Raw genomic sequence first — 25,680 nt, 5'->3', positions numbered from 1 at the left:
GGGAAACAGGGGGGGCTGGGCTAGAGAGTGCCCAGGCCCCAGAGGGGGACAGAAGCCTCTTCCATCCTCCTCCCATTAGGTTTAGTTCCCTCCATGGACCCTCAAATTCCCGGCTGAATGATTCCATCCCTCCCCTTCCCATGGTACAATGGTTGCGCCCAAGCTCCCCTATCCTCGAGAGTGGTTCCTCCCAAGCTCTTCTCCCTGGTGCCCCTCCTAGGGGCGGGCTGGTTCCTCGCGAACCTCCCCTCTCCGTGGCGCTTCCGCCTCCGGGTTAAAGGTCGCGTCTGAGCAGGCCGCTCCCCCACTTCCCCTCCCCGCTTCCGGGGCTGCTGTCTGAGTGTCCGGGACATGGAGCGGGAGTGAAGGCGCCCCCGCCCCCCCTCCCCGCTGAGGAGCCGCCCCGGCCGGGGGAGGACGCCGAGCCCCGGGGTGAGTCCGGGGGGGACGCCCCTCCCCGCCGGGGCTCTGACTGAGGGAGGGGCGGGGTCACTGCCCCCCTCCCGCAGGGGCCCATGGCGCGGAGGGGGGGCGGGCTGTGCCCCGGGGGCGGGGTGTCCCTGGCTGGGCCTCTGTCCCCATTGCCCAGGAGGATGGGGAGCCCCCCCAGTGCCTGGGGGGGGCTGTGTCACTGGCTCCCCCTCCCCCGGTTTCCCGGGAGGAATGGGAGGGCCTCGCCCCCCTCGCCCGGGGTGGGGCACCTCACGCCCCCCAGTCTCTTGGGGGTCGGGGAGTCTGCTCCCCCTGGCTGCCTCTTGGGGGTGCGGGCGGAGTGGGGGGTGAGGAATGTGCTCGCTCCTTATTTTCGCAGGCGAGCGTCGACTCACCCTTTTGGCAGCGGGGGTGGAGGTTACAGTGACACGCATTCCAGCTGCCCTCTTTGCCGGGCATTGCCTTGGCAGCCGGTGCCTCCTTCAGAGAAATAACCGCTTCTGTGGCCTTGTCTGTGACAGGAGCTTGAGCAGGGCTTCTCCGCCTCGCTGTTATTGCCAGTGGCTGTTGGCAGCTGCTCCGTGCCAAACCCTGTTCCTTTCTGTGCGAGTTCTTATTGATTTGCCTGTTTTGGGGTAGGTGGGTCTCTGAGCTTCCGGACAACACAGGGAAACATTTCAGGCTGTTGGGCCTGAGGGTGACAGCGTCTTTGTGCGGCTTGCAGATGCAGCAGCAGTCCAGGGTCTTTAGCCCCACTTTGAGCTTTCTGAAGTCAGGGAACGTCATTGCCTGGAGCTTTTCCTGATGGAGAGGGCAAGTGAAATAGCCTCTGTACTTAGCCTCCCCGAGTGTACTGTTGGGTGGATAAGAAGTGGTGGTTGTTTGGACAGGCCCCGGGGTCTGTTAGTGAAGGCTGTTAGTGCTGTAGATCTGGGGCGTATTTACAATCCAAAGCTCTATGAGTGGGTGAGAGATGAGGGGGAGGTCCCATAGTACTTTCAGGATTTTCTTGGCTTGGATTTTGCATTAAAGACACATTCCTCCTTATGGTCTTAAGGAGCAATAACATCTTGTAAACACCAGTGACCCTGGCCATTCTGTCACAGTCATCAGGCTGTTGCTGAGACAGAGAATTGTCAGCTCTGTAAACAAGTGGGGGTTATATTCTTGCTGGAGCTGGTGCCTGAAATATATGCAACAGACTTGAGTACTCTCTCTAATCTAGGGCTTTACAGCAATTTGGGCATTAAAGATTGAGATCATTCAGAAGATTTTAACTGGGAATTTGGCAGAAGAAAAAGCTGCTGACTACTTGCATGGTTCACTGCACACACTGAGCTTTGGTGCTGAGGAGATAGGAAATCCACCTCTTAAAATATCTGGGTATTAATATCCCATATGGGTTAATGGGGATGGATCTGAACTGCAAAGCAAAGATATCCCCAGGAAGCTGCTCAGTAGGCCCCAGGCTGTGTCAGCAACATGATGGATGGAGGACTCCTTTTACAGTATTTCATTCCCATGCCAGGGGGAAGTGCGGTTACATGAGATCTGTTCTTTCTCTCTCCTCATCTAGTTTCCTGTCGTGCCCAAGGCTCGCTGAGTAGTTAATGCAGAAGATAAAGAGGGTTCGTCTGGAAAACGAGACTGCAGGAAGTTGGAGAAGGTAACTTTCCTGGTCTCTATCAGGATCTTTGTGGCCTTTGGGACCAAGTGGTCAGAGGGCTACAATCAACATTCTGAACGAGTGATGGACATGATAAACAACCACCTGTTAGTTCTGCCTGTGGCATCCTGTGTCCAATCATATCGAGAGTGCTTGAAATGTTTGAGGAAAATTACCTCTTTCCTACTGAATTTAGGTTCCAGGCTTTAAAAGGTCTTTGTCTGCATTTTTCTACCCTAATACTCCTTGCTCCCCTACCTTTGCTGTTTCTCTTCAGCCTAACTTTGTTAAATTTCCCCCCTCTCCAAAACCTGCAGCCATGTAACCTCGTCAGATGTGGCAGATTAAAGACATCTTCACACGCTTTTGTGTTGTCATTGAGGAATACTGAATGTAGGATTAAAGGCTGACTGTTCCGCTTCCACTGAGATCGTCTTGGCTCTTGGGCCATGTCTATGCTGCAGGGTCTAGAGCAGCATATCGATGGTGCCGTAACTATGCCAGTTTAACCCCATTGTGTAGATGCACTCTGCAGCGATGGAAGGGTTTTTTCCATTGCTGTGGGAAAACCACTTCTCCGAGTGACTGTAGCTAGGTCAACAGAAGCATTCTTCCATTGACCTAGCTGCATCTACACCAGGGGTTACGTTGGCGTAGCTGTGGTGCTCAGGAGTGGGGATTTTTCTCACCCTTGAGTGCTGTAGCTATGTTAACCTAAATGTTAAGTGTAGACCAGGCCTTGATCACAGTGTGTTCTACAGACAAAATTCACCAGGAAGGGGGATAACCCCAGGATCTTTTGGAGTGCCTTTTTCTACCACCTAATTGTTAGCTGTGGGGTTAGTCACTGTGGAGTGGGTGGTTGCAAGTATGTAAAATCTGGGTGTGAATGGACTGTCTTGAACTTAGGTCACTGAAACCTGATCTGGCCTTGAAAGCCCTTCTTGTGAGGAGCAGTGTTGTTTGAATGATCACGTCACTAACCTTGAAGTGGCTTCACCAATTGGGTGGGAATTAGCTGTAGGCTGGAATGTCTTCAGCTGCATGAAAGCTATTTTGTTTTATCAGCTGAGCAGACTTTTAAGATCCAAGCTGACGTGGGATTTGGGAAGAGCGGCGTGTACCCAAGTCACTGCTCTATCCTTTTTTATATCCTTGTGTTTTCTGTGATGTATTTTTGATAGCAGTTTGCCTTGAAACACAGTATTAGTTGCTTTGAAGGGGAAGGACATTAGACTGAATTTAATTCCCCTTGCATGGTCCACACTGAACAGACTCAAGATTGTTGACACTCTGCAAAGTCTTGGGAGAAAGTTCCTCAAAGCTCGGTCCAATATTCCATCACATTGTCTGCTGTCTCTGCCACTTTGGCTTTACTTGTGCTGATTAGAAAGTACTTTTCTATGTTTAATTTTCAAGCTGTGATTTGTTTTGTTGGTTGGCTTCAGGGTCACAGATATTAGGAGTAGTGGGGAGAGGTTTATTTTGAGATTCTCTTTCTGTAGCTTCCACACTGTATTTTGTTCTCTGCACCACTGAGAGACCTAGGAATTGGAAGCTGCCATTTTACTCTGTAGCTGTAACTTAATGGAGCCAAGCTGTATTTTAGTTCAGTTTTTCTGGTCTCATGTACTGTGGTCTGGTCTGCTGGTTATGCAGAGCCCACTCCATTTACTGGGTCTCAGGCAGCAGATTGTGTGTGTGGTTTGGATTTCTACTTGCCTAATCTCAGGTTAGTCTCTCAGAATGAAGTCAGAAGGTAACAGATTAGAGGAGGAACTGTTCAGACTTCCCTTTTCCCTCTTGGTTAAAGGAAAAGAAGTTTGTGTTTTTGACATAACAAGAGGTATTTATTCATTAAGAGGCCAATCGAGTTGTCATTGTGCTTGACCGTTAAAAGGCATAATTCTGTAGGACAGAATACGTCTAATTGATTGTCAAATGAGATCAAGAAGTAGGAAAGAAAACTTTATTCTGAAAAGGCTAGTGGGGAGTCCCCCAGCAGTGCTGAGAGATTTCCTGGCAGAATCATTTGTGAGATAAAGTGGATTGAGATGAAGCGATCTAACACTGGTTTATGAGTTAACCACCCGCCCCCAACTCCTACCAGAATCAGACTGGGAGAGGGCTTGTTCAGGTTCTAAGTGGTGCTGAGGCTGCATTTTCAGAGAGTTGGTGTATATTTCATGCAAATTAAATACTCAGGTCTGACAGGCACATAGGAGGATGTTCTCCTGTTGGAATGCAGACAGATCGCTTAAGGGGCCAGCTGCATTCACTCATTTAAGAAACATGGCTTTAAAAAGGAAGTCTTGGTTAACTCTGGGCTGTTTAGAATGGGGTCTTTTTTTAAAACTCCTATAGGCCTTATTTACTACATTGTTATATTGATGCAACATCCAAGATGGTGATTCTGTCAAGGTGATGAGACCGCTTTGGTTTCATTTATTTTACACCAAACTGAAATCCTCAGATACCCATGAATAACTAAATGACCCAGCATAGGAGCCTTGACCCCATAAGATGACCATGAAGAAAGATGGTCCAGCGGTTAGGGTGTTAGCCTGGGACAGGGTTCCATTCCCTGCTCCAGCACAGGTTACCTCAGTGTGTCAATTCCTATTTGTAAAGTAGCACTTGATAAAAGCATTGGCCTACCTCATGTGGTGGGGGTGTACGGGTAAATACATACAAGATTGAGGTGCTCAGATACCATGTTAATAGGTAGGACTTGGTTAATAGGTAGGACCTAACTAATAGATAGGTTAATAGGTAATTGAAGGGACTAGTGCTGCAGTGACTTGAGGGTACCATTACAGAAATGTCACTATTTAGAAGAAAATGAGCCTTGCAAATTAGCTTGCTCTTGGATTACCTGGATCTATGCTCCCTGGGCCCTGGTTCCACTGAGAATAAGGTCCCTACTCTGACTTGTGGGCCCTTGCCTCATCTGGAATAAGGTTGATCAAGGGTAGTGTATCCTGCTTCATATACAAATGTTGGACTGTGCAGATCCCAGAAGTGACTAATGGCTGGAGGGGCTGAACTGGAAGGTTTTATGACTATGGGAGATGGGTTGTGGGTTTTATATAATGTGATACTTGGGAAATCAATGAAGGATTCCTGCTGATTATGCAATAGGAATCCAGGATATGCATTATTCCTGTACCACTTTCCATTAGTCAACTTAATTCCACTGGTGTCTTATTTTGGCATTTGTGCCACTTTACTCCTGGTTGCAGCAGCACTTCAAGTAAGGCAGGTGTCCTGCCTTCACTAAACCGATTTGAGATGCTTATTTGGTCTCTGCAGGAAAGGAAGGGGACCTTACTTCTATTTCCCACAGGTCCGAAGTTTCTCTATGTGCTCACCCATACATTGATGGTATCTTCCAGTCAGGACCTATCCCATCTAAATGCCTGGAGTATGTTTCACTTAGGTCAAATGATTGAGCACTTGCTACGCCAGGTGCTTTCCTGCCCTGACTGATAAGTTAACTTTTTTCCTGGAAGAAGTCCTGCAAATGAGTCTTGGGCTCAGTTAGCATCCTTTACCAAGTTGGGCATGGAAGATGGAGTATTCCTTTCCATCTGGTACTGTTTATGTTTAACTGGTAACCTTTATGAATGGGTAGGTAACTTTATGATATGTTCTTAGAAGTTAGCTGAATGCTCACAGCTCCCTGTGAGCGGATGGAATGTGCCTAATCTGATTCTCCATATTAATTCATCTCCCCCACCTTCTTTCTCAGTTTCTTGACCAGTTCCGAGGGGGAAGAGAGGATGACTGCAGTGGATGCGCTGTCAGACAACACTGAAGTGGTCGAGATGGAGGACGCGCCTTCCCAGTTCCAGGTGGAGAAGCGTTCGTGGGATGGGCTGCGTGACATTATTCACAGCAGCAGGAAGTATTCAGGCATGATAGTGAACAAGGCGCCCCATGATTTCCAATTTGTCCAGAAAACAGAAGAATCCAGCCCGCATTCTCATCGCCTTTACTATCTGGGTAAGCCTGGCTTCAGCCAGCCACTTTCCTTAGTAGGTCACCTTGATAGTCCCTTGGCAGAGCCAAACCCATCTCTGTGTCAGGAGGGTAAGTTTTGTTGGCTGATGTCTCCATTCATCGCTAGGCAGCCCGGTGCCAGAGAGGAAGGGGAAAGAAAGGATGATCTTGTGGTTAAAGCACTGGATTGGGACTCAGAAGATCTGGTTTCAGTTCCTGGTTCTGGTGTATGTTTCTTATATGATCTTGAGCTAGTCACTTAATCTCTCCATGCCTCAGTTCCCCATGTGTTAAATGGAGATAAGCCTGCCTCTTTCCTCCCCTTTGTTTGGACTGGACACTCTTCAGGGCAAGGACTAGCTGACTGCTTACACATAGTGGCTGACCCAAATAGGGCCCCAGCTTGGAACCTTTGTGTGCCACTGCCTCTTTTAATTTCTCACATGGACTTGGGTTTGGAGTATTACCTCAAAAAAAGGGGGACAATTTGGTTCTTTAAACAGGTTGGCTATCTAGGGACCTGATAACTCTCCCTATGGTTATTGTATGCTTGCAAGCCCAGTGCATTTCACTGATGAGCCAGGTGATATCAAGTTTTTTTCAATAGAAGCAACCCATCAGACAGTCTTGTTGCTGTTCTGCCCAAGAAACTGGAAGAGCCTGACCTCGCTGTGGGTGTTGTGAGGATAAATTCGTGCTTGAAAATGCTTTGACAAGAGGAAAAATAACTAGATAAGTGTTGGGTATTAATGATATTTCCTAGAGAAATATTCTGTTCCTTACTGGAGACTTGAGAGAAGGCAGATCTTTGTGCTGTACCAGTTTATAGTTATGAGCAGAACCATGATGTAGCTAATAAGCAACAGTTAAATACAGTGGCTGGATTTTATAAGGGCTGGATAATTTTATGGTCAGTAATAATTAGTTTTACAGGCTGTGAAAGGGAAATATTTAATGCTCCAGGGCAAAAGCTGATCATTACAGGGCTCAGTAAAGAACTTTCCCCATGTGCGACACTCCACACAACTGACCATGTTTTCCTTCAGTGGGCCCATTTTTCTTTGAAGCCTTGGATACTGGATTTGATGGACCAATGGTATGAGCCATTCTGGTAACTCTTGTGTGCCTGTGACTGTTACTTATTGTAGTCCTCAGTACATTTTCATAGAGAAATTAGTGAAACAGGCACCCTGCAAACAAGTTAAACAGATGTGTTAATGGGGGGGGGGGGGGGCGGGGAAGCATGTGGGTTCCTTAGTGAGAGAGTATAGACAGTAATGGCTCTTTATTAATAAAGTTTGTCCATATGTCAGAGCAGAATAGATGCATTAGATCCCTTTGGTGCTGGTTCTTTGGTGTAAGTGACAAAAGGTAGCCAGATATTTAAGTACAGTAGGACTTTAGAGTTATGAACAAAAGGGTTACGAACTGACTGGTCAACCACACACCTCATTTGGAACTGGAAGTATGTAATCAGGCAGCAGCAGAGACAAAAAAACTCAGAGCAAATACAGCACAGTACTGTGTTAAATGCTGACTATTAAAAATAAAGGGAAAGTTTACATTTTTTTGACAAGTCAAAGAAACTGTTTCTGTTCTTCTTTAAATTAAGATGGTTAAAAGCAGCATTTTTCTTCTGCATAGTAAAGTTTCAAAGTTGTGTTAAGTCAATGTTCAGTTGTAAACTTTTGAAACTATAGCTATAGTGTTTTGTTCAGAGTTATGAACAACCTCCATTCCTGAGGTGTTTGTAACTGAGAGTCTGCTGTAGTTGGCTTATGAGTCTCGATTAATGTTAGTAATTTTTCTCATAGTGTCAGGAGTTTCTAACTCATCTTCCTAGCTGAAGTTGCACAGTAGAATGACCATGATGATTCTAGTATCCAGTGTTAGGTGATGTGTCCGTATGTTTGATGTTTAATTTTCATTGCTCCCCTCCCCAAGAAGATATATGGAACACAGGAACAGATTAGATGTTGGCCGATTATATCAAAGCAGTGTCTAGTAATTCGATTTCAAAATATGTTAACTTCAAGGCATTCCCACACTATACGGTAAAACCTTCCTACTCTATTACAGCCTCATTAAGCTGGGGTTGAGTTGCCCATTCTATTTGATCTGTACTGCATTAGGTAGGTATTGTGAGGAATCTGATTCTGAGTTAAGAGATGTGCCTGTTGACGTTTCACCAATATGCTTAAAAGCAGCATACCAGTATTTTCCCATGCTTAGCATAAGTATTGCTTTCCAAGCATCAGTGTGGATCTTATTGGAGTATGCCCATTGAGGAGGGGGGAGGAGCGAGTAAATATTTTCTATTTGACCTTTGGAAAACTTTGATATCAGAGCTGAGCATCTTTTCTACTTCATTTAAGGACCAAAATACAAAGTATTGAAAACTGGGGGACAATTCTTTTACAGATACTGGTTTATCATAGAATATCAGGGTTGGAAGGGACCTCAGGAGGTCATCTTGTCCAACAGTAGAGAGTCATCATAGATAATATTAGTGCAGTACAAAAATATCCATAGATTGATCTGAGATTCGCAGGTGGTCGTAGTCATGGCCTTGAGAATGCATCTGTAGTATTGTGTCCCTGACTGCAGCCTGGTCTGTTTGAGCATGTTAGATTTTTCCTGGGCTGTTCCCATAGATTCTCGTGTTGTATCATAGCAGATGCTGCTTATATTAAACACCACATGCTCAGCGTTTCAGTGTTCCTGCATCTCTGAAGATTGTATGCTTATAAGTTGCTTTGCTTCCTGAGAACTTATAAATATATTTAAATGTTAATTGTTGTAAAGTGAATTTAGTGACAGACTAACAGGCTTGGAGACTGAAGGCTTCCTTTCCTGCACAGAATAGATGCTACAGGAACAGTAGCATGGGAAGCTTCCCCCACATGGCATCCTGTCAGCGTACTGAAGCTTTGATCTAGAGCGTCCCCACCAGTAAAGGTGAAAGGAAACATTCATTGTCTTTGGTGCCTCTGCTGAAACTGCCAACAGAGTTGCCAGCTGTGTTAGGTTTTTGATGTTGGAAATTGGACCGGCACAAATAACTTCACTTTACCATGGCCACTGAATAGCCAGCATTTAGGAATGCCTTTTGGCCAGTATTAAACAAAGCCACATTTGAACCTGGTCTCTAAGACCTAAAGCTGTAACAGGCTGGCTGTGTTTGTTAGAACGCTTTTTCCGGTTAGCAGATCTTCGTTGTGCGGAGGAATGTTAAGAGATTCTGCTGGTTCGGACACAAACAGCTACAGGGGTCAGCTCTCTAGAGTGAGGATCTAGGGTGGCGGCTGAGTAGACTGTAGAGAGGAACCCTAGGAGTAGCCAAAGCTGGGAGAAGGTTTGAGTAAGACTTAGTCTTGCTGAAAAATTTGCATGTTAATAAAACTAAAGCATTTGGACCCTATGCAGTAAGTGGACTGTGTAAGAGCAGGTTGAGAAAGGCACCTCTTAAAAAGTCCCTGAGCCATCTAGTCTTCCTGAATATTTAAGAAAATGGCCTTGTTTATCTGCCTTTCCTGGGTTAGTCCTGGCTGACTTCTCTGAAATTGCCATGATTGTTTTGTGGTGTTGTTCCATACAGGGATGCCATATGGTAGCCGGGAGAATTCTCTTCTTTACTCAGAGATTCCCAAAAAGGTACGGAAAGAGGCCCTGCTACTCTTGTCATGGAAACAGATGCTGGATCACTTTCAGGTGAGGAGATACAACATACTCTTTGCGGGGGTGGTGTGTGGGGATCCAGGCTGACAGTAGGATATTGGAGTGGTAGCTGGTATGTTGGAGTTCAGTGAAGTGGCATGTAAGGGAGGAACAAGGAGCAGAGCTTGGTGCTGGGGGCATGGCACTGGTAGAGTGCTGTGTAGGGAGATGTCTTCTCTGGTAATACAGGAGAGTGGCTGGTGTGCCAAGCATGGGGCTGGCAGTGAGAGCATGAAACAACAGCTGGCAGGGCAAGGACTGGTTTAACACTGTAGCTAAGTCTCCTGTTGCCTGTAGTCTACCTCCAGTTATAAACCAGTAACATAAACTGTTGGGAGAATAGCACAGAGCTCTGGCTGTCCTGGCCAGACTCACCCACCTGCCCTCCCTCCGTTTGCACATTGATTACCATGTTTGTTTTTGATAACTTTGTACTTTTATCAAATGTGTGGAATAAGGATCAATCTGCTGCCTGCATTCTAAACATACATTACCCATTAGACTCACATAAACCAGATCGAATTAGGAAGGGAAACAAATTCCCCCTCCATGTCTTCACAGGCGCCTGGTGTTCTGGTACCATTAATAATTTGCCAGCCTCAGCAACAAGAGGTTGGAAGATGTGGGACTGCCTTTTGACTTCCCAGTCTTCTGTTAAGCAGAGATTTCAAGTGCCTGGAACTACACTTGAATCTTCTCAAAGTCCCTTTGAAACTAACTCAGGATTCCTGGAATAGCAGTTGTTTGCAGTGTCTGACTTGGAAGCCGTATATGAGAGGACACGGATAATGTCATTAGGTGAATTGGCTGCTCCTAATTTGCATAAGCAAGCGGCAGCTCTTCCTCAGTTTTAAGGTGGAGGTGCCATTCATAGACTACAGGTCCAAGCCTTTGGCTCAGATCTAGATGGGGACATTGGAATTGGAAGGTCATGGGTGCGTAGCCTTCGTGGGCCACGCTTTCACACTAAAGATGGCGGGGCCGTACTGTCGGACTGCTGGCTGTATTTGCCTAGTGGGTTACATTCTAGCCACTCCTGGATTAGCTGGTCTCATTAATAAAGTGTTGCCATTCCTTCAGACCTGCAGATTGTCTCTCTCTGTTGTTCGCAACCAGGCAACTCCTCACCATGGGATGTACTCTAGGGAAGAAGAACTCCTGAGGGAACGCAAGCGTCTCGGGGTCTTTGGAATCACTTCCTACGATTTCCACTGCGAGAGTGGCCTCTTTCTTTTCCAGGCCAGCAACAGTCTCTTCCACTGTCGAGATGGAGGCCAGAATGGCTTCATGGTGGGTCTGCTAATGGTGGGAGGTTTGAGGGATTCTGCAGCTCAGCGTGGTGTTCCCATAGTGAATGCCTCTTGAGTCAGACCTTGGCTCTGGTCTGCCGTCAAGTCTTGTTTTCTTGGTCTTGGTTTCCTTGTGGGTGGGCTGGATCTATCAGGAAGTTTGTGCCTTTGAAGCTAAAAGCAGAATGGGGAACATCATATGCCTTATTTCCCCAGGTGTCTCCAATGAAGCCCCTGGAGATCAAGACCCAGTGCACAGGACCGCGAATGGATCCCAAGATCTGCCCTGCCGACCCCTCTGTCTTTTCATTCATCAATAACAATGACCTGTGGGTAGCGAATATTGAGACAGGAGAGGAGAGACGGATGACTTATTGCCATAAAGGTAACCGGAACTGCTCCTTCACATCTGGAGGCGAATCACCTCTTGCAAGAGTCTGACCAGAAGGATTTACTCCTCTGCTCTTCTGTTTTCTTTTCCATCTAAGTCCCCCTTCCCTTTCTGGATCACTCTTTCCATTAACTTCAACTGCTCTCTGCTCTCTTTCCTCTGCAGGTTTATCCAATGTGTTAGATGACCCCAAATCGGCAGGTGTAGCCACTTTTGTCATCCAGGAGGAGTTTGATCGGTTCACAGGGTACTGGTGGTGCCCCACAGCCACCCTAGAAGGTGAGTGTTCTGCTTAGTCCTGGAGAGACCAAGCTTCATTGGTACCGTAATTACTGGCCCTTTTAAGGTGCTGAGTTCCAGGCCATTCATTATGGGATGTGCACTGTGTACTGGTAAATATTTGTGTGAATAGTTAGTAGGTTGGCATGACCCAAGGGAGATGTGGAAAACCATTAGGCCCAGTATGTGCTGCTGTGGTGGTCCTGGCAGGCCGACACAGGGAAACTGCGTGACGGCAAACAGACCAACCTTGTCTTGTCCTAGGTTCAGAGGGTTGGAAAACGCTGTGGATCTTGTATGAGGAAGTGGACGAGTCAGAAGTGGAGATAATTCATGTTCCTTCACCTGCCCTGGAGGAGAGAAAAACGGATTCCTATCGGTACCCTAGGACAGGTCAGTGAGGTGCAGGGGAGTGACTAATGCAGCTGCTGCCTCATGCAGGCTGAAGCATCATCTGTGCTATAGACTCTGCATTATTAATCTAGATACTTACCAGGATTTAGGGGAAGGTCCATAAATGTTCAGGACAGTCTCTGAATCTGTCAGCACAAAGTTCATTGCAGGAAGGACAGCTAAGTCCAACTTAAATAAAGGGATTGTTGTTAGGAGATGGAGGGTATCCCTTTGCCACATTGCTGAATACACTTGGAATCACACCTTCTCCATGCTGGGAATGCTTGCCCATGCATTCATTCACATGGGCAGGCATACTTCTCCACACATGGAATCTCTTATTTCCACACCAGCAATGCCATTCCACAGGTGTATATCCACACAGAGCCAAATAGCATCAGGTTCAGATTTTTATTCTCCGCAAGCTTGGGATGCTCAGACCGCTTGCCATCTGATAATGGTGTGTTCTCTCATTGCTGCTTCCTCTGCAGGTAGCAAAAATCCCAAGATCTCATTAAAACTGGCAGAGTTTAAAATGGACAGCCAGGGAAAGGTAAGTAGTGATTACTGCAACAGGAGTGACAAAGGGTCCTGTGGCACCTTATAGACAAATGGACGCATCGGAGTATAAGCTTTTGTGGATGAATACCCTCTGATACTTGTAACGGGAGGGTTCTCCCGTCAGCATAGGTAATCCATCTCCCTGAGGGGCGGTAGCTAGGTCGACAGAATTCTTTTTCTGTTGACCTAACACTGTCTAAACCTGGTGTTAGTTCGGCTTAGCTACATTTCTCAGGGATGTGAGTTTTTCACACCCCTCAGAGACATAGCTGGGCTGATGTGTTTTCATTGTAGACCAGCCCACAATGCTGGAACTTCCTAGTTTTTTTTTTAATACTCTTTTTTCGGTCTCTTGTTGCAGATCGTGTACGCTCAGGACAAGGAGCTAGTACAGCCTTTTGCCACATTGTTCCCTACAGTGGAGTACATCGCACGGGCTGGATGGACCAGAGATGGCAAATAGTACATAGGTTTTTCTACCACACACTACCCCCCACCCGCCCCACCAGTTTACTGAGCTATTACAGCCACTCAGTGAAGAAGTTTGCCTCTCACCTTTCACCATAAAGGCCTGGTTTTAAACCCACAAAAGCCAGAAGTCTTGGCTGCGCTCAACTCGGCCCCTGCAATAATACAACCTTACATAGCACATGCAGTAACTGACCAAATGGAGTACAGAGTGAAGGGCTTCACATTTTTGAGCTTTTGTGGGTTTTAAGCTGCCACAAGTGTAAATGACATTGATGTGTTAAGTGTGACCCTCTCTGCCCTGGGAATTCAATTAAAATTCCATGACTAGGACAGTTAACCCATAGGCATGTGGACAAAACACTCCTGATAGGAAATGAGACCATTATAAAGGGTCACATCATTAAATGGAACAATGATTTGTCGTGCTGCTCTATGTGACTATGCCAGATGCATTAGAGGAAGGTGAAAAATACCCACAATGCACCTAGTCTTTTGTGCATTCTATATATTGGGAAAACTCCTTTGTCTCTGCAGGGGCCTAGCTTACGCTTCTGGAACGTTAGTCTGTCAGCTGGCATAGCTATACAATTGGTAATGGTCATAACATCCAGCCCTGAAGGACTGAGTGAATCTGTATTGGGGAACTTCTTGTTGTTTGGCTGGATGGGAAGGGGCTCTTGTATTGTATTTTTCTAAGGGGTGCTTGGCAGATTTAGCTACATGGTTCCCGACATGCTGTCCTTTGACAGTATATCTTTGTTTCCAAGTACAGCAGAAAAATAGTCCAGAGACCTTGGAGGTGAAGGTCCTGGCTCAGTGATTTGCTTTTCCAAGTACAAGAACCACATCATGTTCATTTTTCCCCTTCCCCCACGCAAACCTGGATGATTCTCGGACATCCTATGGCTTTTTTTTCTTTAAAATCGTTACAGGACCCCAAAATAGCATCTGAAAAAAATTCTTTCCTACTAAAATCTCTTTAATTTTGCTTAAAAATCTTGCTAAGGTTTTGGCAGGCTTCGGTCCAGATCATACTTGTTTTGACTATTTATAGATGTAATTTCTGTGGCTGATCAGTAACTGGAACATGTTGCTGCACTTTCCTTTGGGCCCGTTCTTGATCAATTCACCATGCCCCTAGCGCTAGGTTTACTCAGCGTTACATAGGAACCACAAGGCAGCCGTCTACTTCATGATACAAGTGCCATGCACTAGGGCTCATTGAGGGAGGCAGTACTCATGAGTTTATGAAATCAGGTCATAATCAGCAGGGTTTCGTTCATGGGAGAACCTGCTCCTTCATCTTTCCCAGTTTTATAAACCTCTTCTGCTGTGGACACAGGCCTGAGGGGTGTCCAAACTAAGTAACGATGACCTGCCTCTAGTCAGGAGGACCACAATAGATCTCCACTCCTGATTAATCAGCTGTCTCCCTTGAGAGACCCGGAGCTGAGACTGGCGCAACTCCTTCAGTTTGCACTGATCTTTGGTCTGTTCCTTTCCTCACTTGCATAGCCAGGCAGCGAGGAAGCTGCAAAGTGGTTATTTTAGCTTCTCGTTTTGTTTTGGAAGCTCATGATAAAACATGTGGCCCATGCTACCCAAGGAGAGGGACTGCCCACTGAAAAGTTAAATTCTAAAAATGCAGCTCTGCTCACTGAGTTTCTTTGTAAATCGCCGTTCTAGCAAAGCTCCCAAACAACCTGCCTGGATGTTACCCACGTACAATACCATGGATGCCTTGGGATTCAAATTTGTATGAGTCTTTCCAATAAAGATGTAAGGTTGGAATGAGGAGGAGCCTAAATCCCCTCCTCAGCCGAGGAAAGGCTATTGTGTTCTTGATGTCCGAGATCTGTCCATTTCACCTTTGCTAACTTTTTTTCCCCAGTGCCTGGGCCATGTTCCTAGACAGACCTCAGCAACGGCTCCAGCTAGTTCTCCTGCCTCCAGCACTCTTTATCCCAGTACCGGAAAGTGAAGAGCAGCGCATTGAATTTGCCAAAGCCGTGCCGGAAAACATCCAGCCGTATGTGATCTATGAAGAAGTCACAGATGTGTGGATAAATGTAAGGGCACGGGGCTGTCCCAAATTAGAAACGGGCCTCTGGGTTTTTTCCCATCCTCTTGAGTGAGACATGCAACCAGCTTGGCCTATGCTGATAATGTCCATGGTTACTCTGGCCCATGTCAAACTCTTGATTGTTCAAAGGGCTGGTAGTGGGATAATAAAGAACCTTCACCTCTGGGTTACTGGTTCAAGCCTAGGTTGGAAAAGACAATTCATGGCAGTTGAGTGGCCAGAGTGCAATGAGTTAGTGAGTTTGACTCTTAGTAGATGTCTGTCCTCCTTGCAAACATCATTAGCTGTGGTGCTAATTGAGTTGTTTGTGACCGTTCTGGCAGAAAGATCAAGGAGTGAAGGGATCTTGAAGAATGAACTATCCTGAGCCCTAGAATTGGTTCCTCTGTCAGGGTTTAGGTAGTTGATGGACATGGGACGAGGGGACAGTTTGCATTCTCTGGGCTATCCTTGTCCTGTGGGTAAACAGGACTTCAGTCCCCAGGGCTGTCAGTCTGATGCAGCTTGGTGTTAAAAAAAATTACACAGGACGGGTGGAGGTGGAGGGTGTGTCTGCTGGACATGGGCATTTGAAAGGCCTCGTGGGCTCACTTGCGTCCTGGGGCCAGATGGAAAGGCTGATGTACCTGTTTTTTTGCGCATGCAGGGCCGTCCTTTGGTGTGACGGTAAGTGAGGCTCCAGCTTTCCCCACCATCTGTCATTTTGATTTCCCATGAAATTACATGGGTTAGTGTTGGCTCCCTAAGCTGTGCTTCTGCTGCGTTATTCCAGCATTGCTTAGCATAGGGGCTGCCTGGCTCATGGTGCTTTCGTCCATCTCTTGTCTGCTAGGTTCACGATATCTTTTATCCTTTTGCCCGACTGGAGGGTGAGGAAGAAGAGCTCTGCTTCATCCGAGCCAACGAATGCAAGACTGGTTTCTGTCACTTGTACAGAGTCACAGCCATCCTAAAGCAGAGCAGCTATGACTGGACTCAGCCCCATGTCCTTAGCGAAGGTGAGAGCAAATCCCCTCCCAGCTCGGGGGAATATTCCCCCTCCTTTTTGCCTCACCCTCATTAGGAGGGCGTTTCTGAATGTACTCAGGCTCTTGTACTCTGGCGGTGGGGGATCTATATCTCATCCTTGCACTCCCTCTTTTCTAGAAGACTTCAAATGTCCTATCAAAGAGGAGGTTGCCCTGACCAGTGGGGAATGGGAGGTGTTGGCGAGGCATGGATCCAAGGTACCGGTTGCCTTTATTTTCTCTTGCAGTGCTCTGCTTCTGTGCTCACTGCCCACAATCCTGGCATGTACTTTGTGCTACAGGCTCTTGGGACCAGCTACAACCATTTAGACTTCATTTTGTTTCTAGTTTTTTCTTTTTTATTGCTGCCTTCGCTTCCCCCAGAAGCACTGTAGCCGGGTGCACAGAAAGCTGATTGCCTTTAATCAGGTCTTTTATTGCTCCTTCTGGGAAACCACGTGGGTCAGGCCATAAAAAGGAGTAGAGTGAGGTTTAATAGCCACAAAGACATTCTGTGCAAACCCATTGTGGGGCTGGATTGCAGCATTTTAACCCGAAAAGGCATTTGGGAATCGGGATGTTACCTGGTGCTTGGAATTATCTGCTTCCATCTAGCTGATCCCTCTGCAGAGTGTTTTGAGAAACAGGCTGGGGAATTTAGTGTGATGGTGGAGAGGAGGGAACTGTGTATCTACAGAATAGCCAGATAGGTGTTTTATTAGCCTGTTACTGACTTATGGAAGGCCCGGTTCCTTTCTGCTTTAAGAATGACATGGCCCTCACCTAATCGCTCTGACCCAGTCGGTTTCAACTGAAATAACGAGCCTGTCTGCTGAGTCCCAATTAACTTGGATTTTCACTCACTTCACACTCTTGAGGGCATGCAGCTAGTCTCAGCAGCTTTTCCCCACTCTGGAATAAATCTTCCGTCCCTCACACAGAGAATCCATGTGGGATATGCTGTTTGTTTTGGCCACAGTATTGTTCTGTGCACACGATGGCTGAAATTGTACTGGCAGCAATTATTTCAATGCATTTGTCGCTCTGCAGGGTTCTATCCCTGTCTTCCTGGCTAATGTAGATGGTTCCCTCCCACCCACCCCCTCGGAGCACCATGCTGGCCAAACTCTGCTGCAGACTCCAACTAGGCTGGGCTAGGAATAGCATTCAGGATTCAGAAACCTTAAGTTCCCCGTGAAGTTTCTAAAACGGGCCAGCTAGCTATTGTGAATGGAGCTAAGCTCTGCTAGAACTATGTTTAAAAGCCCTAGTCTAGTCTAGCGTTACAACTCTAATGCAGTGAGACCTCATCCAGACTGGCTGGCTAGAGCGTTTTAGAAATGGCTTGATCTGGAACCATGATTAAACAGACATGCAGTTGAATTGGGTTTGCGGTAGTGGCTGTTCCGCTCCCCGCAAGGAGTGTAGAGCATGAATGTATAGCATGGTGGTTGGACAGAAATGTTGGAGGTGCGCGCTGGTCAGGGAAGCAATGCTGGAACACTGGGGAGATGCATCTGTGCTTAAACAGGGTTTCAGGCAGAATGAAGAGAGCCAGGATATCCTTTTTTCCTGGCTTTGCTCTTTAGCACATAGGCACAGGGAGGCTCTCCTGGCCAGCTGGCTGTCTCCTCCGGTGCAAAGGACTGGGCTTTATCCTGTCTTCTAGAAGCACAGTGTATATTCTGTAACTTATCAGATCAACAGACTGTGCGCACTAATCACTAATACCACAAGCACCCTGTACCGCTGTGATGTTTTGATTTAAGCTGACTTTATATATGGAGATATACCTATCTCATAGAACTGGAAGGGACCTTGAAAGGTCACTGAGTCTAGTCCCCTGCCTTCACTAGCAGGACCAAGTACTGTCCCTGACTTTGCCTGGTGACAGATCATTGCAGTGGGGCAGGGAGCAGTCAGCTGTTTTCCTTTGACACCGAGCCCTCTGTTCTCTTGGCAGATCTGGGTGAATGAGGAGACGAAGCTGGTGTACTTCCAAGGCACGAAGGACACCCCGTTGGAGCACCACCTCTATGTGGTCAATTACGACTCCCCAGGCGAGATTGTACGGCTCACCACCCTGGGCTTCTCTCACAGCTGCTCTATGAGCCAGGTCTGTTTGCCTTGTCCATAGGATACCACGTAGGCTCCTTATCTTCTGGCTAGTATGAGTCCTGGCTAGTAATGATCCATGAGGTCTGCCTTAGATGCCATGGCTGCTTGTGACTGCTCTGCTGGACTCTGATGGGAGTGATCCAGTGCCTACCATGATCTCCTGATGGGACTCCGTAGATGCCATCATGGGAAGTAGAGGTCCGTGTTGGTGCTCATTTGGAAGGCTCCATGATGGACTTACTCCTCTGAAGGAGGAGTGTGATGTTAACATGCCCCAGAGAGGAGTCCTGGCTGGCTCATGTGGCAGGATGGTGACTGAACCATGAAGGCATAGGGGGGCTTGGGGCGGGGGGGAATAAACATTGGCTAGTTCTCAAGGTCCTGATAGGGATACAGATCCCCACTAAAGTGGCCTGAGGGAATTACCATCTTCACTTAACCCCCATCAATTGTTTCTTGCCTGTAGAACTTTGACATGTTCATCAGCCACTACAGCAGCGTCAGCACCCCGCCCTGCGTGCACGTCTACAAACTGAACGGCTCAGCTGACGACCCGCTCCACAAACAGCCCAAGTTCTGGGCCAGCATGATGGAAGCAGCCAGTAAGTCTGTCCTGATCCCCTCTGTGCCAGGCGACCTAGCCAGGAGAGCATCACTGATACCAGTAACTGAACATGATGGAAGGGGAGAGGCAAAGACCATTAGATGGCAAATGCCCTGGCTGATTTCCACCTTGCCATGGTGAAGTTGTGAAATCCTTGGAGACAGATCTCGTCAGTGGGTTGCTTGGCACAAACTGGGCTTTGAGGCCAGAGGGCCCTAATGCTATGCACTGGTATTACCCACCCCTTGCAGAAGTTGTCACACTCCTTACAGGGTGCCAGGTTAATGGCTGCATGTTAACCGGGGGTTCTTGACTGTGATGGTCTGCAGAGACGGGATGGGTGGGGATCCACTGACTGCTTCATCCAAGGAATGTATGTAGCTGCTGGCTCCTCCTGTTCTCCTGCGTTTGGTGCCCATAAAGAATTATTTTCAGCTCACAGCAGCTGTTGCACCCTGCTGGGAAGGCTTTCTCCCTCCACCCCATCCTCCTCTCCCCTTACAGGGTCACACTGGAGTTAGTGGGTTGTGCACAGTACGAGGGGCTTAGTGCACAACTTGGTGAAGTTTTGTAATGGGTTGTCCCTGCGCTGCGGGTGGTCAGTTTCCAGGGGCTCTTGTAAAGGAGGTTTTGCTAAGATCTGGGACAGTCTGTTCATCCAGAAAAGGAAGATGGGGAGGGTCCCCTGGTCTGGGGCACGTTGGGCAAAGGTTCAACTCCCCTGGTTTTTGGGCTGGGGAGGATGATGAAAGCATGTTGTCCTTAGCTTGGTAGCTAGTGTCTGAATGGTTCCCACAGGCTGTCCTGCAGATTACATCCCCCCCGAAATCTTCCACTTCCATACCCAGTCGGATGTGGAGCTCTACGGAATGGTCTACAAACCTCATAACATCCAGCCTGGAAAGAAGCACCCCACGGTGCTGTTCGTCTATGGCGGCCCTCAGGTAACGACCCAGCCACGGCCAGGACAACAACTGACCTTGGCTCTCCTCCTTGAGCTGGTGGTGCCATCCAGGACAGAGCTCTCCATAGCTCAGCTGTGCATGATTGGAATTGGACAGCTTTGCCTGGAGTATTGTAAACCCCCTTTGGTGAACTGCAGATGGCTTCTCTCATTTAATCCAGAATTGCATAACTTCCCTAGTTAATGGCTTTTGCCCATCTGGGAAACTTGGCTGCCCAGCTCAGAACCTGATGGAATTTGGGAATGGCCAAGACTAGCTTCCTGCTAGTACAGAGCCCAGCCATTCTCAGTTGCTATGGTTGGTGAGGCGTGTGTAGGGCTGAAAGGCTAAAGGTTTCCCTGGGGGAACGTTCCACGTGCCTTGTCCTTTCTCCTGTTCTAGGTGCAGTTAGTGAATAACTCCTTCAAAGGTATTAAGTACCTACGGCTCAACACACTAGCATCTCTCGGCTATGCTGTGGTGGTGATTGATGGAAGGGGCTCTTGCCAGCGAGGACTCAAATTCGAAGGGGCCCTTAAAAACCAGATGGTAATATCCTGTTTTACGGTGTCTCCTTTCACTTCCTTCCCTCTTCCTGTCTCTTACACACAGTCAGGCTGCTCTGTTTCCCTCACTGCCTTGTTCGATGTCTCTTCAGTTACAAGGGAGGAGACAAACTGACCTTATACCTTCCTGTTGCCTCCTCCTAGGGTCAGGTGGAGATAGAGGACCAGGTGGAAGGTTTACATTACGTAGCAGAAAAATACGGGTTCATCGACTTGAGTCGGGTAGCCATACATGGCTGGTCTTACGGGGGCTTCCTCTCCCTCATGGGCCTTATCTGTAAACCCCATGTATTCAAGGTGAGTCTGGCGAGGGTCGGGTGTCCTTCTCGAAGTCCCTGCTGTGTCTGGGAGGAATAATCCCGGGCAGGGAGGACCAGGGCTCTGCACCTGTCAGTGGCCTTTACTCTTTGCTGCCCTTGGTGGCTTGTGGACCCAGACTGTGGTGAAGTGTGAAAAGTCCCTGCTGCTAGCATGCCAGAGCTCCTCCTCAGAATCAGGCAGGTCAGGCTGCATCACACGTATGCTCTGGGTTTCAGACCAGGCGTGGCATGCGGGGACTCAGGCAGGTGGGGTTTAGGCACGGTGCAGAAGGAGACACTAAAGTATTCTGAGTCAGCAGATTGTTTCTTTAATCTAAGAGCCCCAGTCCTGGGTCAGGACCCCATTGTGCCAGGTGCTGCACAAAGACAGTCCCCGCCCCAAAGAGGTTTAATGACTTTGCATCCCCCAGCGACTCTGGCTGTAGCATAGCTTCCCACGAGACTGTTACTGCCAGCACTGGAGTAGTGATTTTAATTCTTGAATTGAAAGGAAAATAACAAATGGAGGAAGAAATTCACCAACCATCCAGACCTCTAAGTCCCTGACTCCCTGGTTGTGGGATACTCTGGTGCAAATGACCAGGGTTGGCAGGGGAGAATCACCACTTACAGAAACAGATACCCCCTTCCCCCCAAAATGTCCTAGAAAAGGAAAAATTACACCCCCCATACCTGTTTGGCAGGTTGCTATAGCAGGTGCCCCTGTCACGGTGTGGATGGCATACGATACTGGATACACCGAGAGGTACATGGATGTCCCAGAGAACAACCAGCAAGGTTATGAGGCCGGCTCTGTGGCGCTGCATGTAGAAAAACTTCCCAATGAGTGAGTCCTGTGGGGTTGGATGCTTATAACTGGAAACCCACCCTCTGGGCACTTGCCCTGTGAAGAGTGGTCGAGAAGCTGTAATGCTTCCTGGTGTGTGTATGGGGGGTGCTGACGGTATTAAAAAGCTCACAAGAATAACTCTTCCTGGTTTTGTTGATTGTGCCTTGGGGTCTCCTCCCTGGTTCCTGAAACTTGGCTCAGCCAGCACTGGCCAGTCAATACCATGTCAGGTACACTGGCTGCCAGTTAGCACCAGTGAAGTCCAAGTCCCGCAGAGAGGAGTCCTGGCCAGAGCAGGACACATCTGGTTGCTGCCAGTCACCTTCCTGCTGGGCTGAGCGGAGCTGCCTTACTTGGAAGGAAGATCCAGATGCAGGAATAAGATGACCAGGGAGTCTAGCTAGAGGGTCTAGTTGGGGAACAGACTGTTCGGCTTGGAGAACGTCTGTCTGGAGGGCCCTGAAGGTTGGTTTGGGTAGGTCCAGGCCCCATGTAGCCTTATCTGCTTGGTTCATCACTGCCCTCTGCAGCGAGCCGGGGTGGCATTGTGCTCACCCACAGGGAAGAGGCAGGGCTCCAAGCCTGTGGCACTGCGCCATGCCAAGTGGGCTAGGGGCTGGCTGGCAGCTCCCCACTCAGGGCTCCTGCAGGGCTTTGCTCTGATTCTCATCCTGTCCCATCTCCAGGCCAAACCGCTTGCTGATCCTCCATGGGTTTCTGGATGAAAATGTGCACTTTTTTCACACCAACTTTCTGGTCTCCCAGCTAATCCGGGCTGGAAAGCCTTACCAGCTGCAGGTAGGAGGGACTGGAGTGAGGTGGGAAGGTCTCTTTAGCCTGGAGGCAGTGGAAAACTCCCCTCCTCCACCCCCCCACCCCCCCCAGGGAAATATGAGTGCAATGTGGATGCTCTTTCACCTGGAGAAGCAACGAGTTCTCTCCTGTGACCTCCTGTGGGACTGGCCAGTAGGTGGCACTCTGTCACTGCTTGATGTACTGCGTGTTCCAATTCTGAGCAGTAGTTTGGAATCTGGACTCACCCTCTGGGCTGGTGTTTGTCCTTCCCCTGCACTCTGCGGCTGGGAATCTCATTTCCCCAGGTGGCCTCTGTCCTCTGGTAGTAGCCACTGAGTGGGCTTCTCAGGCCTTTGGCTCGCAGATAGCCTGCCACCGTAATGGAGCGCTGGGGTCGCTGTCTCCGAACCGTTATTTGCTCCCCTAAAATGGACTCCACCTTCTGAACCGAGAGGCAGGCTAACGGAAGAGAATGGCTCCGTGTCTAGTTGGTAGCCGGTGTCAAGTGGAGTGCCCCAAGGGTAGGTCGTGGGGCCAGTTTTGTTCAATATCTTCATTAATGATCTGGAGGCTGGTGTGGACTGCACCCTCAGCAAGTTTGCAGATGACACTAAGTTGCGGGGGAGAAGTAGATACCCTGGAGGGTAGGGATAGGCTACAGAGGGACCTAGACTAACTAGAGGATTGGGCCAAAAGAAATCTGAGGTTCATCAAGGACAAGTGCAGAGTCCTGCACTTAGGACAGAAGAATCCCATGCACTGCTACAGACTAGGGACCGAATGGCTAGGCAGCAATTCTGCAGAAAAGGACCTAGGGGTTACAGAGGATGAGAAGCTGGAGATGAGTCAGCAGTATGCCCTTGTTGCCAAGAAGGCTAATGGCATTTTGGGCTGTATAAGTAGGGGCATTGCCAGCAGATCGAGGGACGTGATCATTCACCTCTATTAGACATTGGTGAGGCCTCATCTGGAGTACTGTGTCCAGTTTTGGGCCCCACACTACAAGAAGGATGTGGAAAAATTGGAGAGAGTCCAGCAGAGGGCAACAAAAATGATTAGGGGGCTGGAGCACATGACTTATGAGGAGAGGCTGAAGGAACTGCGATTATTTAGTCTGCAAAAGAGGAATGAGGGGGGATTTGATAGCTGCTTTCAACTACCTGAAAGGGGGTTCCACAGAGGATGAATGTAGACTGTTCTCAGTGGTACCAAATGACTGAACAAGGAGCAATGGTCTCAAGTTGCGGTGGGGGAGGTTTAGGTTGGATATGAGGGAAAAACTTTTTCACTCAGAGTGGTGAAGCACTGGAATGGGTTCCCTAGGAAGGTGATGGAATCTCCTTCCTTAGAGGTTTTTAAGGCCCGGCTTGACAAAGCCGTGGCTAGGATGATCTAGTTGGGGTTGGTCCTGCTTTGAGCAGGGGGTTGGACTAGATACCTCCTGAGGTCCCTTCCAACCCTGAGATTCTATGATTCTATCAATTATTCCTAGTTAAGGGCCATCCCTTTTGCTTCTGCGCAGATCTACCCCAACGAGAGACACAGTATTCGGTGCCCCGAGTCCGGAGAGCATTATGAAATCACACTGCTGCACTTTCTACAAGAATACCTCTGAGCGCACAGGCCTCTGCAAACTGTTGGACACTGACAGCTCAACTCTGCCTCCTGCCGCTGCCCACCCCAGCCCAAAAGCCGCCTCCATCCAGTGCACAAATCACTGAGTGCCCACCCGCAAGCAGGGGTGCTGCCTCCAACGAGGGAGAGGGTGGGAGTCACCCCTCCTGTTTCCTCTGGACAGTGCCACCTTCCTTCACTTTCCAGCTGGAGCTCAGCCCTGCTCAGTGCTCTACTCTCTGGCCTGGCTGTTAATGCTTTTTTTGCTGCTACTTCCTCTATGCTGGGAAATCAGTGGAGTGTCTCCAGAGGCTGAGGTCTGCCTCTTTCCTTTTTCCCTCCACTGCACCTCCACTCACCTGCAAGAACTCCGTGCCTGTGCTGGAGATGGATGAGCCAAATCAGCAAGCTGCCTTAAGCCAGGAGGGGAGAGGGTGATCCACTGCTGCGTCCTGTGGGATCTGATCACTGCTGCTGCGTCCTGGCCCGTACGTGATGAGCGTCTGAGCGCTGGGATCTGAGAAGAGCTCTGTAGAAGCATGCAACACTAGTCGTTTTTTAATTAATTTTGCATAGCAGATTGGGAGAGGCAGCTGGGGTTGGCGACAGTTAGCATCCTCGGGCACCTTTCTCCGCTTGCTGCTCGTGGGCAGAACCGAGCCAACAGAGAGCATGGCAGCTGAAGCAGGTCAGCACTCGCCTCTACAGAAACCGCAGCAGCAGCTGGATTTTGCCACACACAATGGATATTTATGCAACTAATTCCCCCCCATTATCTCTCCTTCCTGCCCCTCTACCCTTCTTTGTGCTGTGTCCCAACCCTGCCTTTCTCTCCTCACCCATGCCCTGAGCTTTCAGACGTGCACTGAAATTGGCTGTGCTTCAGTTCTCTGCGGGTCAGTGACTGTTTCCCTCGCGCATCTATTTGGTGAACACTCTCTTCTGGTTTTTATTTTCCTACTTAACAGGAACTGCAGTTCCAGGGAGGGGGGGATCGAGCAATTGCACCTCAGGGTCGCATCCACCCCCCAAGCCAAGGGTTCTGCCAGGGGCAAAGAAAAAAAGAAACCCACCCTAATGAACCACATCAACTTGCCCTCGAGTATTTTAAGTGCGTATTATGAAAAGAAAATATTTTTATGGATTCTTATTCTTTTATAATTATGAGTGTACGATGTAGCGACTCATTAAAATATTGGAAGCAGACCCAGCCGTGCTCTCACTGGTCTTCAGACTGTCTGGCGAAGCTTGGGGAGGGAAGCAGTCCCTTGCCTGCCGTGGCCGACACTGCTGGCGGGGTGAGCGCCAAAGGCTCAGTTTTGTTGATGAGCATTGGGAATGTATTACGCCCCTACAGCATTCCTCAGGAGAACTGTGAGCTAGTGGTTGAAACTGCGGACAGCTGGGACTCTTGGATTGTAGGTCTGCCCCCGGCTGAGTGCGTCTCTGGGGGAGGCCAGGTTGGAAAAGGTTGGCCTCAGTTCCGTATTGAAGTGGCCTGACTCTTCAAGAGGAGCTGAACAATCAGCAGCTCCCATTGATCACTGTGGGGGTTGAACAGGCTTGCAGCTCTGCACAGCAGGCCACATAGGTACTTCT

At 48.5% G+C, this 25,680-nt stretch overlaps 1 protein-coding gene across 5 annotated transcripts; it reads left to right on the top strand.

Annotated features, from left to right (window-relative positions):
- Positions 1–229: 229 nt before the first annotated feature.
- DPP9 (dipeptidyl peptidase 9) lies at positions 230–25,287 on the top strand. Of its 5 annotated transcripts, none has more exons than XM_032773315.2 (21): positions 230–432; positions 2,009–2,098; positions 5,850–6,103; positions 9,699–9,811; positions 10,934–11,107; positions 11,323–11,491; positions 11,663–11,776; positions 12,041–12,169; positions 12,661–12,722; positions 13,092–13,192; positions 15,093–15,270; positions 16,117–16,282; positions 16,431–16,510; positions 18,255–18,407; positions 18,876–19,011; positions 19,812–19,957; positions 20,360–20,506; positions 20,668–20,820; positions 21,527–21,669; positions 22,359–22,470; positions 23,990–25,287. In XM_032773315.2, exons 2-21 carry the CDS (start codon positions 2,043–2,045, stop codon positions 24,080–24,082), a joined length of 2,679 nt encoding a protein of 892 aa, XP_032629206.1. In that variant the 5' UTR covers positions 230–432; positions 2,009–2,042; the 3' UTR covers positions 24,083–25,287. The 5 variants fall into 5 exon arrangements, with proteins under 5 accessions (XP_032629206.1, XP_032629128.1, XP_074926980.1 ...); XM_032773237.2 differs by having other exon boundaries at positions 298–432; positions 10,898–11,107; positions 16,434–16,510; XM_075070879.1 differs by having other exon boundaries at positions 299–432; positions 16,434–16,510.
- The last annotated feature ends 393 nt before the right edge of the window (positions 25,288–25,680 follow it).

This window comes from Chelonoidis abingdonii, chromosome 11 (genome assembly GCF_003597395.2).
Source record: "Chelonoidis abingdonii isolate Lonesome George chromosome 11, CheloAbing_2.0, whole genome shotgun sequence".
Classification (NCBI taxonomy): Eukaryota; Metazoa; Chordata; order Testudines; family Testudinidae; genus Chelonoidis; species Chelonoidis abingdonii.
The sequence above is the reverse complement of the archived record's forward strand: the minus strand, read 5'-3'. Positions and strand labels throughout refer to the sequence as shown.